The 21,724-nt window shown below is 40.8% G+C and overlaps 1 protein-coding gene across 1 annotated transcript; it reads right to left on the reverse strand.

Annotated features, from left to right (window-relative positions):
- Nucleotides 1-6,474: 6,474 nt before the first annotated feature.
- Nucleotides 6,475-20,931, reverse strand: dok1b (docking protein 1b). The gene is made up of 5 exons (XM_053343348.1): nt 20,558-20,931; nt 10,436-10,759; nt 9,722-9,818; nt 9,444-9,616; nt 6,475-8,799 (listed from the first exon to the last, which is right to left on the reverse strand). The coding sequence occupies exons 1-5, from the start codon at nt 20,612-20,614 to the stop codon at nt 7,483-7,485; spliced, it is 1,968 nt and encodes a 655-aa protein (XP_053199323.1). The 5' UTR covers nt 20,615-20,931; the 3' UTR covers nt 6,475-7,482.
- Between the last annotated feature and the right edge of the window lie 793 nt (nt 20,932-21,724).

A 21,724-nucleotide genomic window follows, 5' to 3' on the forward strand; every position in this document is an offset into this window, starting at 1 on the left:
CAAGCTCATACGCACATAATTGTTCAGTTACACACATCCATCGTCACCATTATTAATCCATACACACACACACTGTCACACAGGCTTAATCAGTCTCCCGCCATTCCACCCCCTTGTTGAACCTTATAACATTAGGGACTACCAGCGGCAAATGACTTCATGATGCTGTGATGTCACAGGACTTCCGCATTCAGGAATTACAACCACAACGATCCTTTTGTCTCTGGGGAGAAGTTGAACGGACCTCCAAAACTTCCCACTGACATTTTACCCACTTCTCTCTCACTCTCGCCGTCCTTTCCCTTTTCTCTCGCTGGCTCAGTATTTTCCTCAAAATCCTCAGCGGCTCAGAGAAGTTGAGTCAACGGGTGCAAATTTCATAAATTTGTTCAGATGGAACAACAGCAGCTTCTCTGTCCCCTCCAAAAGGTCAAAGGGCCCAAGCCAAAGTTCTTCTATGCCACACTGAAAGCTATCAGCCACCCTCCTCAGTAAATGTCACCGCTGGGAGAGATTAATGGGATGCGGCCACCAGTTAACAAAAGTGTGATTATTTGTGCAAACTCATTCAGATGTGAATTGGACAGAACGTCTCATTAGTCCGGAGCTGTCTCAGTTATTGACACATAGCAGAAGTTCTTTTTCTAAGAAAGTTTGTTCATCTTTTTTTTTCATTATCATAGCGCTGACTCAGTCGTGTTCCTGTTCAGCTTTCATTTTGTGTCTGTTGACTGTTTTTAATGTAATTTAGTGTCTGAGCAACAAAGGAAATTGAAAAGGATTTATGTCATTTGTTAATGATTCAGCTGTTTCAGGATATTGTGTCTTCTACATATTTATATATATATATACAGTATAAATATTTATACACTTTCTATCAAATTTGTAGTTTTAATTCTGCTTATGAACTTTGGGTTAATAAATTGTCCTTAAGCAACCTTTTATTTGAATGATTTCAACTGTCTTACCGCATTTAACTTTCTAACACCTACCAATTCAACCACAAGACATGAAGATAATGACATCTAATTAACATCAAATATGTGCAGCCGCTCCACATTTCAATTCAGTCAGTTGTGTTAAATATTTCAGCTGCCTTTATCCAGTTATGTTGAATCTATTGGCCATGAAAACATCACTTTTACTGAGTGAATAATCAGTGTTTTAGGCATATAAAAAAAACTTGTTTGGAATAGTCTCTTATCTTATGTGGTCTCAACCTCTCTGAAAACTTCAAAATGTGGTTTCTCGCTATCTTTACAGCAGTCTTAAAGTTTGACATTGTAATAAATCTGAAATAGAGGCTTTAATATAGGTGGACCACTCCAAAAGTGGTGTTAAAGGACACTTAAGGATCTTACAGTCAGAACATTAAAGCAAGCAAGGAAACCAGTCGAGTCTGTCCCGCTTTATATCAAAAGAAAGGATGTGTATCAGTGGTGAGTCTGGAATGAGTGATCATACACACAGTTCAGGAGACAGTTTGTCTCTGACTAAAAACATTTTGATTCATCTTTTCGTGGGTGGAGGGGTGACCTTTCATCGCACCATTTTGTCTCGTTTTGCAGACGCGTTGGTGCACGGACGATGGCATCAGAACGAAGTTTTTGATTCGATTTCTTGGCTTCCTCTTTATTTATCATTTGCAACTGTTACATAAGTATGTTTTTTTCCATTTTGACCTAAAAACAGAACGCTTGTGGTCTGCCTGGCTAAAAGTGTGATAATATTTCTTCTATGTATCATCAGCCACTATATCTGACTCAGGATAATATTAGTGCTGTGACTTCCTGCTTTATTCTCAATGTTCCATTTCCTTCTTTGCTGCAATCTGCAGAACATTAAAAAACATCTTTCAGGCTCTCTATCTGTCTCACAGACTGTAATACACTGTCTTTCCTGTAATTGTCTGTGTGTTCTGGCCACAATGTCGACACAGCACTCTTAAGATACAAACAGAGCAGAAACACTCACACAAGAGTCACGATTCATATACAGGTTACGGGCAGAGAATAATCGACTCTCTCACTGGCAGGGGTTGAGCGAGAAGAGAAAGAGGAAGTGCATCTTTAGTGAGGAGGAAGTGAGGAGGTGAAGTCAGGAGGCTGCAGGGCCTGAACTATAATCCCACTGACAGAAATCTGAAAGGTTTGTTCTCCTACGCAGGTCACAAAAGTCTAGAAAAGTCTGGAAATTTAATTAGCTTATCTGCAGGTCTACAAGATAAATTCATGAGTGTGAATCATACTGAAAATTGTCTGCTATCACTAAATCTTGTCTTTAAATTTAGATGTAAAATGCATAGAAACAAGAAGTTAGTGTGGTCTAGGAAGATTTTGTCACTGCACATTTTTTGCATAATTATGATTATCTATAGCAGGATTATCACTGAAACACTCTCATTAGACACATATTCTGCAGGCTTTTGCATAGGCATTTCTTCTATTTACATGAAAAAGTCATTTCCTTCAGATAGCACTGAGAGCTGAGAGTGAGTGAATGAAATTTTCGTTGAGAGACATATGACTGAATGAACTGCCCACGCACAGCTAAAAATAAAACTTGGTGGTCTGCAGAGTCAAAGACAGGAAACCGGACAGTTTCAGGTGCATCTAAAGTCAAATGTGCCTAAAAAGGAAAGGCTAATATTTCAGTTATCTTAAAAAAAGAATGAGGAAATGCTGCTGAGTTTCATCTCAAGACTGCAGCTGACAGGTGTGAGAATGATAAGGTTTACAACATGCCTGCATTATATGAAAATAATCCTAAATATGACAAATATGAATTTTTGATATTTGCTGTCCTTTGCTATCATTTGGAACATAACTGCATTAACAGACTTTTTTCATGATGATTTCAGTCTGTTGTCTACATCATTTGGGAGTTATACGGTGTCCGATGAGCTTACTTTTACACACAAATTATCACTTAAGTCTGCAGTTCCCTTCACATCAACAAAGCTTCTTTTTTTTTTCCGGCCAACAACTTTTACTTCAGTCGGCTTCACCACTCTCACCAGCATCATTTCAAGCCACATGAGGCATCTATTTCCAGTGAAAGAACAAGAAACAGACAAAGCAACTAGCTGAAGAGCAGCGTAGAATGTTTAGCAGCTAAAGAGTGGGTGGCGACCAAAACAGAGCTGAAAGAAGGGTGAAAATAAATGCTGATCATTAACCAACTGTTTAACACATTCATCGCTTTTTAACACATACAACTTGTTGCGCTGCCAAAAACATCACACCTTTAAGACATTTTAAACCTTTTTTTTTTTTAAATGAAGATATTTTCCCTCTAGTAAGAACAGCCCAGCCTCTAATATAACACCTGTTAGCGTGAAGACCAGTTTCGGTTCCTGTTTCTGTAAGTACATAACCTTTAAAAAAACAAAGGGGAGAGAGAGAGGCCAAGTAATGGACCTTGAGAGTACAATCACGCGACACGGAGAGAGACAGAGGACAGGAAGAGTGCGGCCGTCAGGATATAAGTGGCACGATTGCATTGCGCAACGTCTGCATACAGACATGCAGAAACCTCAAACAGGCTGATAAAACTGTCTGGACAAAGATAGAATCATGTGGCTAGAAACAGCAAACACACAAACATCCGCCTACATACACAGACATATTTTACCTTAAGCTCAAACCCTGAAATATATTTTTGATTAGAAAAAATATGTAAGTTGTTAGTCATGCTTAAAGTGAGTTTATCTGTATGGAAGGAATGGAGTTTCCTTGTCCTTCATCATGACCCCAGAGACTTTGGAGTCATGTGTTCCTGTCTTCCTACTGACTTGACATTTCTCTATAAAACTGAGAAATCTTGCAGAAGTTGATCTGAAACTATGAAGTGAGGTCTCTGATATGCTTTCAGTATGAGGCGACCAACCTTGAGCACACACACACACACCCCCACACACACAATCAAACAATCACACAATCACACAGGAATGCATACTAGGTGATTTGGCAGCAGTAGTGAAGAGTATTCTTGCACTTCTCATCAAGTCCTACCCTGATGTACCCTACACTGAACCAATTTGACAGCTACAGGCCTGTTTGCACATTTCTCCACACCTGCCTGTAGCTGTCAAACACACACACACACATACACACACACATTCATCAGTGATCAGGCTGGCAGTTGAACTGTTCTGCAGATGTGTGAAAGGTCAAAGCAGATGTGGAGAGAGATGCGAGAAGAGGTGACACAAAGTACAAAGGAACATGTTAGAGTTGTCAAGCCTGTAACCAAATGTGTTCTTCATACGCCTTTTCATTAACCCAATATCGTATGTCACTAACTGGTTTTACTGGTGTTTAAGATGGAAAATGTTCTGAAACTACATTTTAACCAACTCCCAGAGAAATCCTGCCTGCCAGCGTTAGTGATCTCTCAACCGACCACACCTACAATTTGACACGCATTACTGCCTTTTAAAAAGGGACACTCCACAAATCTTACAACTAAAGGCTTAAGTCTAATAACCCCCTGAAGATGTAATAGTGATGTCACCAGGGTTGCCTTGGCTTACACTTGAAGATGGCAAATTTGTAATAAAAAAACAAACTGGCAGAGAGGGTCTAACAAAAAGATGCTAATGGTTATGGGAAATGCCTTATGGGAAATGTAGGATTTCAGCATTTTCTAAAGTATGAGCGGGGGGAATAAAAGTCAAAATATAAATCCTTTTGATTTTTTTCAAATAAAATGAAATATGATGAATGAAATATTATATTGCTGGAGAACCTCATATTAACCTAATATTTGTCCCAATGGAAACTGCTCCACTCTGAACTTTAAGTCCCTCTATTTAACATTTATAAGCTCTCTATAAACAGTTGATTCATGGTTTTTAGCACACTATAATGAAGTTGATTATTAGTGTTTTATGTCTCCATGAGTTGTAATTGTTAACAAATACTGTACATATACATAATGGACACTTGAAGTAATGTGTTTTGATGGTAAATATAATGAAATGAAACTGTCATTGAACACAGCATTAGTATTTAAGCCCAGTGATTTATTATCTGACAGGTGACATTTTTTTTTTAAAGCTACAGCCACCTGCTCAGTCCGACCAATGCACAGTTTACACAGTTCATATGGTTTTCAGCTCTAGATGATGTAATAATATAATAATATTTCCTTCTGTTAAGTGTGCAAAATGTGAGTAGCTGTGTTCAGTGTCACGGTCAAAAGGCAAAGTCCAGTTTCCAGATATATAAGTGAGATGCAGTTAAAACACAATGCCAGCCATTTAAAAAAAGCAGGTCACTCTGGGCAAAGTCTCAAGAGCACACACACACACACAAACACACACACACACAGGCTGTAAATGTGTCCACAGCTTGTTTTGGATATTCTAAGGAGGAAATGTTAACCCATATAAGCATAAACAAACAAATGGTGAATGCATGAAAACCATAACATGCACTGTAGGCTGAGTTTGTGTGTGTGTGTTTGCGTGCGTGTGTGTGTGCACACCTCTTTTCCAATGAGTTCACAGAGAGTTTAATGAGAAAGACAGAAGTTTGTCGTCCTGTTTTTCTTCCCTCTTTCCGTCTGAAAGAACAGAGGAGGGGAGAGGCAGAATTAGGAAATGTACTCTCTCAGAATGTAATCCTGTTACTTTGGGAGGATTTTCCCATCTAGAACGTAGTGCAGTAGCAGGTGGGGAAAGAAAGAAAGAACGAAAGAAAGAAAGCAAGAAAAAAAAAAGACGGATGAAGAGGGATGAAGGGGATAAAGAGCTGCAGCAGTGGAGGGAACAGTCTGTACCTGCCAACCAGACACAGACAGGTTTCATCCAGCCAGCATTCATCATGTCAGCATCTTTTTCTCCTCCTTTAAGTCCCTTCTCACTCTTTCGTCATCCTGGACTTCGGATAAACACCCACATGTTCCCCTCTCTCTCTCTCTCTCTCTCTCTCTCTCTCTGCAGCATTCTTCAACATGTCAATTAGCAGTTTTTTTCCCCTCTATCTTCCTTTTTTTTCCATCTTGTACTCCTGCCCTCCTCTCACGGTATCTTTGCAGTTAAAATGCACAGCGTGTCGGACACAAACCAGCACCCCATTAACTGTCGCCACAGCAACCGAACAACAGAATCGATGCGGAGTCATAGAAAGGAAAGGGAGAAAGACGAGAAATAGAAAGAGAGAGAGCAAGAAAGAAAGTCGTTGTTTCGTTTTCTTGAGGCTCGACTTTAACGGTGTGATTAAGTGGTTGGAAACGGACCGAAACAACAAAAACAGAGCGTGGCAGAGGGAGGGAAAGTGGAGGATGAGGTCAGACCGTTTTACTATCCCGTTCGGTCCAGAACAAAAAGTCTTTTTAACATGAATAACTGCGTGTGATTGGCTCCTGGCAGGACAAACACACCGACGGGAAGTGGTGATGTAGCAATTAGAAGAGTTTTCATTTACAGATCCACTTTAGAGAAATATTTCAGGTTTAGGCCTCTTTTATTATTAGTTTATTTACAGACAGCACAGCTGTTTCTGAAAAACACACAGACACATTGCAAGGGATGAATTAGTTTCATATTTAGTTTGTATATACAAACAACCATAAACAATTCAAATAATATCTCATAAAACTGTGATACTTTGTGCAGGAAGTATTTTAATGGCAACCTTATGACCCCTTTATCACTGGTAAAATCCCAGTTTTCATGCTTCCTCCAAAACAGTAGCAACAATGTTTGTCCATTTTGAGGAAGCCCATATGAAACCCTCTCATGTGTTAGTGTCCTGGGCTGAAAATATTCTAATTCTCCCTGCTTTGGTGGCATATAGGATGATTAATCAGTCCAGAAAAACACAAAACAGAACGGAAAAAAGCTCCACTCTTTTGGCTCTGCAGAGAAGATCCAGAACGTAGTCGGAGCCTCGACCTGTCAAACAAAAAGCTGTCATATTGTTTCATATTGCAGAGAAACAGAAACGCAGCAGTACAAAAAACATATTTCCCAGTCGCTTTATAAGCAAGGCAGACATTTTATAAAAGAAGAGCCAAGCCGCTTTCTCAGCTTGTTAAAGTGAAGCCTGGAGGCCGAGCTGCTTTTGGCAAATCCATATACTTTCTGTGTGTGTGTGTGTGTTCAAGTGAAGTGGCTGGCTCCAACCACACTGTGGCTTGGTATACCAATTATGGGTTTGACCATGCAAACACTCTCACTCTCTTTTCTCTCTCGCACTCACACACACACGCAGAAGGTGGCCCATGCCTACCCTTCAATAGTTGCACTCTGTGTCTCAGGCTGTTCTCTAATGAGCTAATCCGCTCTGAATAAATCCCAAATAATTATTCAAGTCCACTGACGGAAGGAATCTGAAATGAGACATGTGCTTAGTCCTTAAAAGAAGTGCATCAACTGCAAGTTTATCTTCAACATCTTTTCAGCGTTAGCGTCTTTCCCCTTCTCAAAAAAAAGGGAAGAAGCAGCAGCTTTGCAGTCCACAAAAAAAAAAAAAGTCAAATGTCTCCCAAGTTGTCATAGATGATATCAGGTGACCTCAGCGGTGCTTGGTGGCTGTACCACGAATTAGAAGACGAAGGTTTCTGTTTAGACACTTTGCTATACAGCTCCCTCCCCCCATTTCCTCCTCCTCCTCCTTCACCCCAAATGTTGTTGTTGTTGTTGTTCACATTGCTGCCAGGTTTCCCAGGGGGCAACGGTACGGGCTCCTTCCGTCCAAAAGGGTTCCTGCTAGGCTTTGGCGCGGTGGTCGGTTTGGGCCACCTCGGCGCTGGAGGTCCGCCACGGCCCAGCTGCGGAGGAGAGTGTTTTTGGGATTCCGACGCCTCCTCCTGCCTCCTGTGGCTGTGAGGCTCCAAACGGGCCTCGTTATAAATAGTCATCCCCGTAGTAACGCACGTGCTCGCCATGGCGCAACCCTCCGGCTCGTCGTATATGTGCTCCAGAGGCAGAGCGGGAGGAGTTAACGGCCCTTCTGCTTGACCTCCCGGGGGTCGCCTGGTGTTATTCACCCCTCTCGCTCCCCCTCTTCCTCCCGTGTTTCCGGCTCCGTTCAGATTCAGCCCGCTGGTTTTTTGGCTCAGCTCCAGGTTGATCTGGTCATACAAATGCGAATACAGGTCTGGTGGTTTCCTGTGGTTGGTGCTTCCGTGATGAGTATCCCCTCCCGAGTTCTCGTCGCCCACCGGTCGGAGGCGCGGGGTGGGCACTGGAGGATTTGACGGGTTGCTTGATTGGTTCTGGCCCTTGATGCTGTCCACCGGGTCAGAGTAGAGGCAGTCGGAGCTGTGCACCCGGACTGAATCGGCCGGCTCAGAATAGAGACATCCGAGGTCATCGGCAGAAGAAAGACCTTTTGCTCCTCCCTGCCCTCTGGGAGACCGCGGAGGAGTTGTTCCTCCTCCCATGACTCCCAACATGGCCGGCGGTTCTGGTAAACTCCTCCCTTTGTGTACCGCTCCTACCGCACCGCCTCCTTGCCCCCTTCCTCCTCCCGCTCCATCTCCTCCCTCTCTCTTCCCGAGCACGCCGTCTGCAGAGCCCGGTTTGCTGCCGCCCGAGTCGTTGTCCGCCTCCCGACTGCTGCAGCTGCTGCTGTCTCCTCCGCCGGGGTTGCGTATGTGCTGCAGCGACTGGGGGCATTCCATATCAAAGTTTATGGGGCAGCTGAGGTGACGCTCCTCAGCCTGCACCTTCTGCGATTGGATGGCCTGGTCCACCAGCGTGAAGATCTCGTTGCCTTGCTTGGTCTCGAAGGTGAAGTTGCCGGGGCCCGAATCGCAACGTCGGCCCGCCTCGAACGAAAACATCACCTGGAGAAGAGGAGAAAGGGAAGAATGAAGCAAGGAGAAAAGAAGAAGAAGAGTGTGAGCATATAAATAAACAAGCATATACATCAGTGTGTCTGCAGAGAGTAATGGACGCTGGTCACAGTAGTTCCTGCTCTCTTATCCAATCAACACTTGAAAAAAAATCTTTTCTCTCATAATATCTATTTTTATTGCTTCATTTTACTATCACCACTTTTTTTTTTAATCATAAACTTCCCCCACCTGACATCTTTCACAAATGCCAAACACCTATCATTTCCACATTACTATCAATAAAGTCATCTTTTTTATCTTGCAAGCTGAAACCCCGATGACCTTACACATGCATAAATATAATATAATGTTCAGACAATTCTTAAAGGTCAGCTGGTATTTTTAGATGCTTGTCTCATTCTTTGAAGCATCAAGGTGACAAAATCACCAGAATAAAAAGCACAATATCCTCTTTGACACTGAGCAACTGACCACATGCACATACAGCTGCTAAAATTATTATTTGCACTTGTGAGCTGTGATCAATCGCCGTGCTTAAATTAAACAAACTGCACATCCTCTGTCTGTACTTGTTAGTTGTGTCAGAGTTCAACCTTTTTTTTTTTTTCTTCTCACAAGCCTCATGCACCCACCCGGTCTCTCCCATATCTCCTCAGCAGCTTGTAGGGCCACACCAGAATTTTCTTCTTCGTCTTTGGGTCCTTACAGATCAAGATGTCATTTTCTGCTTTTAGCCAGTAGTTGCCAGCCAGCCCGCAGCGCTCTGACGCCTCAGTACGCTGAACGCTCACCCAGAACTCGTTCACTGCAGGGAGAAATATAAGAAAAGGTTTGTTTTTGCTTTGATTCATTTCAATTCTCCTAATTATAAAGGATATTTTTTTGCCTAATTCATAGATTGTGTCCTTACCCTCCTCTCTGGAGTAGTAGATGAGGTTCTCAGACATCTGCAGGTCATGTGCTCCTCCATTAGAGTCTACAGAAGAACTGCTGGTGCCTCCTCCTCCCTGTGAACGCACAGAGCAATGGCAGTTTTTTTATTAATATTTAATTATATTATTAAACTACACCCACATGCAGGAGTTTGGATTATGTGCTGTGCTTTGTAGACTGAGAAAGAAAGAATGAAAGAAAGAGAGAAAAAGAGTACCACAGATGGATTCTTCCCCATGGAAACTCCCTTCAGCTTCCTCTCTGAACTGTGTGATGATCGTGTGTGTGTGTGTGTGTGTGTGTGTGTGTGTGTGTGTGTGTGTGCGTGAGCAATAGAAGCTGCGGCCTGTTTAGACACTCCTGGGGCATGTGGGAAATTTTGGCAGACACAAACAAACAAAAAAAGGAGCTACTATCCCAGATGAAAACTAAATTTAAAGCAGCAGGTCTTCAGGCTTGTTTTTTTCTCCTTTTAAAAACATATTTTCATCACATTAATATATGTATATATGTAGTGTGAAACATTTTGTAAATGAAACACCCACACACAGGTTACGTTTGCACCTTCAGCACTCACACACACACATTACATACTGTTAAAACACAATTTCACTCTGTGGCCAGTGTTTTGACACACACCCACACACACGCACGCAAGTAAGAACAGAGGAGAAAGAAAGTGTAAAGATACCTGAAATGCGATGTCACACATGGTATCCATCCAGTCCTTGGCGGTGTTCTTCTCCGCAGCGAACACATGGGTCTTGTCGTTGGTTTCCACACAGAACGCCGCCATGTTCTCTTTGGGACAGCTCTCCGTCAGCGAAGGCAGGATGGAAATGCACTCCGACAGGCGGATGATCTTCTTGTCCAGCTTCCTGGTTTTCTCGTTTGACCCGCTGCCCGAGCCTCCACCTGTCACGCCCCCTCCGCCCGATGGAGAGTCGAAGAACTCGAGGCGGGCGATGCCGTTTTGGCTGGCGGGGTAGAGGACGAACCAGTTCTTCTTCCATTTCTGATGGGTGGAAAACAAGAGACAGTTATAGAGGAGGAAAACCTAAAGCTGCAATAGAAGAAATGAGCGATGTGAAAAACTTCCTCTAAGGAATCATCATTTTAGTGTGACAACCAACCAATGACAGCAACAGCCAAACAGTAGTCTAGTTTATTTATGTGGTGTTATTTGTGGTGTTAAAACAAGCAAACAAACATTCTTTTTCCATTTGGTGCCATTTAGTATCAGAAGCCTCCTGCAGAAACCGAAAGTAGACAAAACGAGAGGGAAGACTGGAAATGGATGACAGGAAAAAGAGAGAGAGGAGGTCGGAAAAACAAACAGAAAATGTGATTCTTCTTTTTTGCGCTGCACACATCTGTCCCTATGCACAGCTGTTTAGGGAGGGTGAATAAGTTGAAAGTATTTAGGGAAAATGCAAAATGCTTGCAGAGCTAGCCACAAATCATCAAAATCTGTGTGAGTGGAGAATTTGAAGACATAAAGTCTGTAGAAGATGTGAGTCAAAATGATATTTTCGGGTCTTTTTCATACCTCCGCTCTACTGACAGAGACTTAATGTGGGAGGCTTTGTGGTGATAAATCTAATACAGTTTGACTCAGATCAGTTGCACACTACACTGTTTCCTCTACATTCAATCAGCAGCAGAGGGCCACAGTTACAGCATTACTCACTGCTGCTCGTAGAGAAAGAAACCATTTCCACCCAAAAACCAAAACCGGTGCTGTCCTGGTTTTTAATGGTTCATCCAAAAAGTGAAAGGTTGATGTGATAACCTTGATCACAAGTGAGGAAGTCAAAATGAGAGCATCATGTGTGCTCAAAACCAGGAAGAGAAAACAAAAGAAGATATACCTTATACTAGATTAGAACTACTTTATGATGTTGAACGCTTTCCAAAAGTATTTTAGGGATATGAAGTCACTCCACCCTTAACTCAATCTGCATCTGTCAACATCTGTTCAAGTTACAAAGACAAATAGAGTGTTTTAAGGTGGATGTGTTCTTTAAATACTCGCCTGCTGAGTTGGAGTGTCTACACATGTTCCTTGAGATTTTGTTAACGTAATGAAATGAAGAAAAAAAGAAGGTGACGTTTAAAAAAAAAAGTGCACCAGCTTCAGTTTAGGATTACACATTAACATTCATTTTCAGTATTGTGGATTTTATTTTTACCATTTTTTGAAGCGTGCCTTGAACGAGTCAAAACACCACATGGTTTAAACTACTGTTGGTGACAGGTGCATCATTTCTCCCTGAGGACAGCAGAAAGGAAGCAACAGCTAACAATGATCTCTTCCCCCTCAGAGACAAATATGGACATGACACAACACCAAACAATAAGACACAACTAGGACACATATGGACATGACACAACACTAAACAATAAGACACAACTAGTGTGTGTAACACTCCAGATGTTCAGCGCTAACAATGGACATTATGACACTCTGCGTGCAAGATTACTGAGATCTCTCAATCACACACTTGTTTGGGAAGTCCCTGTCGTCCCTTGTACCCTTTGGATGGGCGTCAGCTATATTTCTCCACAGTGTGTCTGTGTGTGTGTGTGTGTATGTGTGTGTATTTTCCCCTTCATTCACTGTGTACGGCGGTCGCTGGCTGACAGTCAGAGCTGAGCTGGTGATAAAAAGGTCAGCAGTATGAAAATCCTGCAACCAACGGGGGAAAATCCGGCTAACGAAGAAGAATGACACAGTTAAACCTACAGTGAGTTATGTCAGTTATGTCCACTGTAAAAAGAAAAAAAAATAAGAAAAAAAAACAGCAACCAGAGGCTGACAGATGTGCTTTTTGAAGCAACACCAATATCAATATTTTGAAAGTTAGAAGTCCCCTTTAGTCATGCATTACAGTATGTAAAATGACTCTGCTTTGAATAATAGATTCTCTCATATGGTTAAAACTTCCTCTCTCACTGTGTGCGTGCTGGAGGTTTAAAGAGAACACGTCACACTTCTTTAAGTTGCATAAACAACGCAGTCTGCCTTACAAAATATTTGTGGTCTCACAGGTTGTTCATATACATACGTACACATATTCAAATGAGTTTGAAGGTGACGTTCATCCTGCTTCAGCCTATGTCTGAACATCTGTCACTCTGATCAGATTAAAGAAGACAAATTAAATGGAAGCAAAACATATTTTTGAGTGAGACTTCTTTTCTTTTCTTTTTTTACCAAACACACTCATGCAACAGTAATCCTCACTGGAAATAAAACTATTTTAAAATAATAAGTATGAATAAGACATTTAATTAGACAGGATAAAAACTGTATTAAAGCTGAATGACGCTTTTTTTAAGTCAGTTCCTGGAACTCAGGCCCTTTTTTTTTTACTGCAGTATTACATTTTAATTCCGTGGTACCCTGTTTTCTTTTTTTATTTGAATGTCAATGTTTCAGTATTGGTCAGTTTCATCGTCCTGCAAGCTGACAGCCGTTGTTGGTTCTTGTACAAGACGAGCTGGTGCATAACGTCAGCTTGTGTCACTATCATTTATTATATGAAAATAAGAAACACATGAGAGTCGGTGTACAGGTGAAAATATAGTATTTGCATGATGGAGCTGATACAGTTGTAACCATAGGGTCTATATGCTGCATATGAACACCTTATATTTAGATCTCACGAACAAGAAACAAACCACATTTGGTTCCGTTGAAGCGTTAGTGACCTAAATCGAATACACAGAAATAACAGTTTTGATCCATTCATGCATGAAAGCTATTTTCATCAACTGAAACATCTAAATAAAACACACACAAGCTTTCAAAAGTCAACACAACATGCTAAAATTAACTGCCAGAGAGGAAACGTGTGGGATTGTCATTACCCAGGATTCTCTTCACTTCCTTCTTTTGACTCCAGGTGTGTCTCAGTATAAATATATATATATATGTGTGTGTGGGTGTGTGGGTGTGGGGCTGTGTGTGTGTGTGTGTGCGCTTGTGTGTGAATACATATAAATGTGCATGCATTTATTTCTATTGTGTATCTATCTGTTGTATCGACTGTTTTGATTATTCCCCTCATGTATTTCTGAACCATTTGTAACTGTGAACACTTGCAAAAAGACTCTAAATGTCAAGTCAGTACTAAAGGTGTGAAACATTAACCTCTGCTGCAGCATGACCCACACATGTGTTTGCATGTGACCCAGCGGCTCCATATAAGGCAACAGACAGTTATCAGCCACTAATACACCCGAGTGGAAATTATGCAAAAGGCCTCATGAAAGGGAGAAAGAGAGAGAGAGAGATACTTCCTCACCGATGCCCTCCCTGTTCAAAAGGACCATAGCAGCTTTAATACAACACAAATGCCTGTGTGTGTGTGTGTGTGTGTGTGTTTGTGTGTTTGTGCCCGTCGCTGCCAAAACATTACACGCCTGTCACATTATCAGCTGCATTTTATTTGTTATGCTAAGAAAATGGCGCAAACAGCAACACTGCTTTACATCCATTATTGAAGCTTTCAGATTTTCCATTCTCAACATTTTTCTCTTAGTCACTGATTTCATGCTTTTTCTATATCAGCAGCAGTTTCTCATAATATCAGTAATATCAAAAGAGTAGTTGTGTTTTCTCTTAAAATCATCAATCATCATCAATTTGTCACCCATCACTTACTGAATTCATTTGTTTCTGAATTGAATCAGAGTTTCATTTTGAATGCGTTTTACTTCTGTATTATTTTTAGATTATACTCCTTTGAGATACTGATGCTTATTTCAAAGTATTGTTAAATTACCACACACAATTTCGACTTTTCATTTTAGGTTTCACTTGTCACGTGCCCACAAACACACATTCAGTTCCTAAAATTATACTTCACAGGAGGATTTGCTTTTTGAAAAACTTCCACAGAGTAACGAGTGACAGCATATTGAAAGGACGTGTATGATTCAGTGTGATTTCAGGCTACCGTGGGGAATTTAGTCACTTCAGATCAGTTTTCTGCATAAGAAAGTGACAAAAGGGGGGAGCTTCATTATTAATCAGGGGGGAACTCTCTCTGGAAATGAGGAATTTACCCTTAAACTCCACACATTCATCGCTCAAGCACAGCTAAACCACTCGACCATGTTCCCACTGGCCACAGACAGACCTCAATGACACATGCAGGAAGAGTGTGTGTGTGTGTGTGTGTGTGTGTGTGTGTGTGTGTGTGTGTGCGTGTGTGTGTGTGTGTGTGTTTACTGTACGTTCAAGAGAGAGAAGAGTGTGTCTGCGTTTTTGAAGTGTTTCTATTCTTGTTAGTGTTTGTTAAAGGAAGAGTGAAGGAAAACAGGAAAGCTGGGTGATTGTACTCATTTGTTAGTATGTGTCATGTGTGTGTGTGTGGGTGTGTGTGTGTGTGTGTGTGTGTGTGTGTGTGTGTGTCTACGTGTGTAACCATAAGTTTGCTACCCTAACCTCAGCCCTCTCCTGTGTCAATATCAACTACAGAGAGTTTTTATTTGTAATAGAAGAGGTGTAGACTTCTGAGAAATACTCCAACCTGACTAAAGAGGACAATAACTTTAGTCAGGGTTTTTTTTTTTTTTTTTACTATTAAATCTTTTTATAAAAACACTGCGCGCCTGTCGTGCATCCTCACATCAATGGCTGCTTGTTGTACTGAGAGATTTCATAGGTAGATAGTGATATCTGCAAGCATGCTCAGATGACTCGGGTGCAAGGAGTGAAGCCTGTGCATGGCTGAGTTACCGTAAACACACACAATGGATCCATGTCCATCACAGCGAGCCATGACTCTATGCTGCACGCTACATACAACAACCCCCCCACCCCCCAAAACCAAACCTCACTGTGTGGGACAGCTCAGTTAACACAGCAGGTATCCACAGTCATCGCCTAAGGCTAAAGGAATAGCTTTTTATTTTAAAGGACTGGTTCACCCAAATCATTACCTAACTCATTTTAATCAGACTGTAAAGTTGCAACTAGCTATTATTCTTATCATTGATTCATCTGATGACTATTTTCTTAATTAATTGATTAATCGTTTGGGGAAAAATGCTCATCAGAACATCCTACAGCCCCACAATATTACATGTATAGTAATTTAAGACCAATAATAGCATTCTGCACATTTCTTCTCACTATTTTTAATGCATTTTCTGCCAGTAGATGTATTGTTGCAGCTCTAGACTGCAGTCTAATATAACAAAACCTTTACTGTATGACTGAATACGGGTGCAGCCTCCCTGATGTCTTTTATCAATAGTCACAATGTTACAGAATGAACTGTTTGTGTGTCCAACTCAAGAAAGAACCTGTACAACAGCAAATATCCAACTGGTGCTGGTAACAATAGAGATTATGTGTATTTCTTTTAACAACAATTACAATGTTTGTTTGTTTTGGTGTTTTTTTTGCTTACGGCACTTTTTGTTTCTTTTCTCAACAGAATAAAAACCTGAATTCATAAGCAGAAGGGGAACTGTTATTGATCAAATCTACATGACAGCTTTGTTACAATGTCCCAGTGTGTGCACGCTAACTACAGTGAGAGGTGAACTCCCATCTGACACAATATACAGTCAAGTTTAAAATCAGCCTGGTTTTTAGGATCATAAATAGTCACAAAGTCTAGTTTCTATTCTCTCTTCTTTTCTTTTGCTTCTATAAAGTCACATCAGTTACTGTGTCAGTGTTACAGTAAAGCTGAGCAGCTGACCAACACTCATTCCTTCCGGCTACAGGCCTACATTTACATTTACAGCACACATGGTTACACACAGATAGTAGATTCATGTTCACACGCTACGCTAAACTTTTCTGGGTTAATCACATGTTTAAATACAGATATGATGATTATTATGGAGAAAACAATATATGTCAAGTTACAGTAATTCATCATGAATTGCGTGCAGGGGGAAAGTCAATTAGCTTTAGCAGAGATGGAGAGAATACTACAATAGAAAATGACTGAATGAATGTTGATGTGACTGGAAATGGTTAAATTATAAAAATAAAAATGATTGCATACTATTTTGATATCGGAAACTATGACAATACATATGACTAACCTCCAAAAATGACATCATATGCATCATTTTTCTGCATATATTTAATCAATCATTTCCACTTTGCGTCATCAAATCCTAAAGTCATACCACTCTTCCTAAAAAAACACGCCTACTGCAGAGTATTTATGGACAATTACACACTTTTTTGACATATATATATATATGTGCTACGTAATTACTCTTCACCCCACGGATGATCTGGCATTCCTAAGAAAAGTGATTAGGTGAGATGCTGTCTAAACTTGTGATGAAAGAATGAAAGAACAAATGAGAACTTCTGACAAATCCTAAAGCTGTTAATCCATCCCGCAGCTATTTCTGTAGACATGAATCACATAAATGTAGCCTGAGGGTGTGCAATATCACTTCATTCTGACACACCCTGTCTGTTCAAGTGCCGGCTAGCTCCTGGTCGAAGCTGTCTGTAGGCACGTTGAAAGATCATCTACTACTCCCACATCTGCAGCCAGCGCCGTTAGCTGGAACGTTACAACAGCTGCCAACATCAACATGACAATAAAAGCTTTTTGTGGCTCCAGGGGGCAGCTAAGCTACAAACCGCTGGTCCAAGCATCTTGAATACGAATGTGTGGCGGGACAGCAGATGTGTTTACAGAGTGCTATCTACCCACTAAATCACACACTATAAAATTATTATTGCATAAATCTAATGACCGCTCATCAAATGTAAAAAGTGTGATTACAGCAGCAGGTTTGAGACTCGTCCATGGCGCGCGCTGATCATATATCACCACACTGACTGTATGTAAATTCAGACAGCTCTACATCCACCTCATTGCAGATATTTGGCACGCTTTACCACTGTGCAGATTTAATCTGAGGTACGCGCCATGCTTTGAATGTTATGAATATATTTGTTATCGCAGCCTGCATCAAACTTCAGCACAAAACAGAAAAACTATTAATTAAGTTTTGACAGGGTTTCCTGAGCGTTGAGCCAAGATTCAATAGGACTTCATGTCAATCCATCCGTCAAATTGCATTCCAGCGGTGCAACATGTAAGATTTGGAGTGTTGAACGTAGCACAGTGTGAACATTACAAGTGCAAAATACATGTTGAAGATTAACACTAAATATTAAGGCTGCAATTAATCTGGCAATTCTTTTTCATTAATCAATTAATCATTGGGTCAGTCTAAAGTGATGTCTTATTTATCTTAATGTCCATATTTTAGATTAAACAACAGTCCAAAACCCCCAAAATATCAAATTTACAGTCATTTAAGAGCAAGCGTTAAATTCTCACATTTGACAGCTTTGAACCAGAAAATATTTGTCTTATTTATACATCATAATTCTCTGTAAATCAAATAATTGACTAAACATTGCCGTTCTACTGAATATACTGTGAAAGTGTAATTGAAGGTCAATGACTAACTACAGAGTGTAGATACAACATAACACCTGAGGCAGCAATGAATCAAATGAAACGTTAAGCCCTTAATCCATCAGTTTAGGGCGGCTTCACGGCTTAAGAGTTTATGGTGTGTGCCACGTAACTGCAACATCTCCAACTTTATCTGTCTTGAGTATTCCAAAAAGAACTTATTAACTTTAAACTTAAATATACAACTTTTTTTTTTTTTTTTATATCTTTTTTTTCATAATTCTTTAGAGCTTGTGCTTCATGAGTTAGGAAGGCTGGGGGTCAATCACATCATTGACTAATCATTTCAGCACCAATAGAGACAGTGTAGTTTAAAGCAGGGATGGCTAATCTATTGATATTAAATAGACATTGTGATACGAGACTATCATCTTCAATTTTGAATATCATAATACTGTAATACGGCATAAGTGTTCTTTTCCTGGTTTTGAAGGCTGCATTACAGTATCATAATGTCACTTTCTGAACATTGCAGACTGTTCTAGCTGTTCTATTATTTTGCTTTTACCCACTTTATCATTATTTATTTAGTTTGTGAATGCACCAATATTCATTCCTACCACATTATTGCAGTATGTTTGTCCAAAATATAGCGATATTTGATGTGAGCTGCAGTTCAAAGGCTGCAGTTAGCGTGCGAGCTGAAGACACTGAGCATGTGAAAGCAATGTAAAAGTTTCACATATGAAGAGGTAGATGCAGAATGATGAGTTACATCCTAAAAGCCTGCTGTGTAAACTCTATAATAGCCATTACTTCACATGCCACTACAGTTAGAAACAGAAACCATGGTCGGACATTGCCAGTATGCTCTTGAGTCACATTTTCCAATCATGCACGTGGGAACTAACCTATATGTGTGTATGTATGTGTGTGTGTGTGTGTGTGTGTGTGTGTGTGTGTGTGTGTGTGTGTGTGTGTGTGTGTGTGTGTCCACTGACAGCTCTAAGATTGCATAACCTCACACCAATTTCAACACTTTCAGATGAGCTGCCATTCAGCTTCCTGTTCTATTCTTTTCTGCTATGCTGCCTTTTTATCTACTTCAGTTCGGTGTGCTTCGGCTTGTGATAAGATAGCGTGTTACTTCTGAAAAAATACAGACATTTAGTTTGATTGTTTCTTTCCTACTGTATACAGTTTATAAAAAAGGCATTGAAAGTGTGTTTTGGGTGTATGAATATCTATTGTTGACTGGGGATTTTGGGGCAGGAAACAGGGGCAGGCAGAATGTTTTGTTGGTCCATGTCATATGACCAGAGAGAGACACACACAGACACACAAAGACCCTTTTACAAATCTGAAATAGTAGATGAGGTCTTATCCAGCGATGCAATGAGACTAAAAGCAAGGTTGCATGGAGGCCAATGCAACTAACACACTCTCACACACACTCACACACACTCACAGGTGATATCACTGACATAACAGAGTGTCCAGTCCTGCAGATTAGCACCAAAAATGCAGATAGGTGACTGACATCATCTTCATCCTTCATCATGTTATCTCTCCTACAGGCATCACACAGTTAAGTGAGCACACAGAGGCAGCTTGTTGACACTGCTTGCAATGCTGTGTGTGAACCACCGCAAGCTCTGCTGAAATTAACTGGAAACACGTCTACCACCTTTGCCATTTCCCAGCCCTGATGTTCTGGTACTGCAGACATATAGTAGTCTTTTCCTCATGCAACTCTATTGGTTGCTTGATCAAGTAATGGGTCACCAACACACACACACACACAGACACAGACAGACACACACACACACACAGACTGACACAGATGCATGGCAGGTTTACTCCACACCACCACATCAAAACAACGGCAGCACAGTGAAACCTTCCGATGGCTTCCACTGCATGTACAAAGTGTGGCTTTGAAGCAATGCTTTAAACAGCAAAAGGTAGCTCTATGTGAATTAACAGTTTAAAGCATCAATTAGACACATCTCATCTCCCTCAGACTATCAGGTGGATGTGTATTGCCTTTTTCTTTAGTAAACATTAATTTCACTTTTATCACTCTTATGGTAGAACTCAATCATTTAATCAATGATCACTCAATCACTCAACAATGCTCCTAGAAAGATTTTACATTGTGTGTGTACTTCTGAAGCTAATAACATCATCAATACTATTCTATAAAGACCTACATAGTCTTTATAGTGACTTTATCAACCTTTAGCTGTGCATGTTTCCTGAAGCTAAATCTCTAAATACTGTTTATTTATATAAGTTATGAGTCATGTATTAACAAAGCATCCTTCTTCATTTCTATCAACGCAACACCAACAAAAACAACGTTTTTTTTTTTTTTTTCTCAGACTCACCTTTCCAAACTTCTGATGCTGCACATAGAGCTGTCCCTCTTTAACGTGAGTGTCCATGCCCCCCGACCTCCAGGCCGCCCCCCCCCCCGGAAGGAAAAAAAAAAGACTTGACTTGAACTTGACAGACGAAAAATAGCAACTTTTTTGAAGGGTTTTATAGGTTTTTTTTTTCCTATGTCCCCTAACAACTTCCCCCTTCTCTCACTTCCGTTCCCAAACTGTCACGGCGCGTGTATCGTAACGCTCGTGCGCAGATAAAGGTGTCATGGTGCTCATTTTAAAATAAAAAAGGGTCCAAGCAGTCTCTGGGTGCTCGAGACCAACTTAAATAATGTCCAAATGTTGTCGGCGGGACGCTTAGCTGTCTCCTGTCCTCCTACGGGGCTGGACCAATGACCAATGAAAAGCTTCAATTAACGGAGAACTTAAGCTTCCCTTTGCAACTTTCACAATAAAAGCCTAATTGAGAACATTGTCATTGATCTCCATGTTTCACCTACTGTCTGAATATGATATAGATATATTAGTAGTGACTGGCCTATTTATTCTATGGTAACTTGGTGTATTTAGTTTAATAATGTGCACTATTTAAAGGTGCAGTCCGTAGCAGAATGAACTTGGCAAAAATGAATTGTAACATTCATAAGTATATTTTAATTAGTGTATCATTGTGGAAAAATAGTTTACAATGAGCTGTAAGGATCCCTGGTGTTATCTTTGTTTGGCCCTGTGGTTTACCTTTCTGCTCTGTCTCAACAGGTGTTCAACAGGACACCTGATAGCTCACCAGGTTGCCAGGTTAATAAAGTTCAGGCTGCATCTGCTTTTATTTCCTCTGACTGCTTTGTGCTTCTCCCCTCAGACACTTGGTTTAATCTGGTTCAGTTATGCAGCCTTAACTTTTCTTTCATGCACCTTTCAGCACACACACACACACACACAGAGAGAGAGAGAGAGAGAGAGGGGGAGAGAGAGGGAGAGAGAGAGAGAGATTCTCCATTCATGCATTCCACTCCATACACTACTGATCCCACTGATTTCACATTCCATATTGTAAATATCAAGTTCAGTAGCCCCAGAAGGTGTAGCGTAGTGAAGTGGGTGCGTGTGGTGTAAGTTTGCAAGACTGCAGCCAGACCCCATGAGGTTGCTAGCATGTGTTTTCTC

Source organism: Scomber japonicus, chromosome 22, assembly GCF_027409825.1.
Source record: "Scomber japonicus isolate fScoJap1 chromosome 22, fScoJap1.pri, whole genome shotgun sequence".
NCBI classification, from domain to species: domain Eukaryota; kingdom Metazoa; phylum Chordata; class Actinopteri; order Scombriformes; family Scombridae; genus Scomber; species Scomber japonicus.

Coding starts and splice junctions, on each gene's coding strand:
- dok1b (XM_053343348.1), bottom strand. CDS start 20,614: ATGGACACTCACGTTAAAGAGGGACAGCTCTATGTGCAGCATCAGAAG. Junction 9,819..10,435: donor TGTGTGACATCGCATTTCAG/GTATCTTTACAC, acceptor GTGCGTTCACAG/GGAGGAGGAGGCACCAGCAG. Junction 8,800..9,443: donor GGAGATATGGGAGAGACCGG/GTGGGTGCATGA, acceptor CCTCTTCTCCAG/GTGATGTTTTCGTTCGAGGC.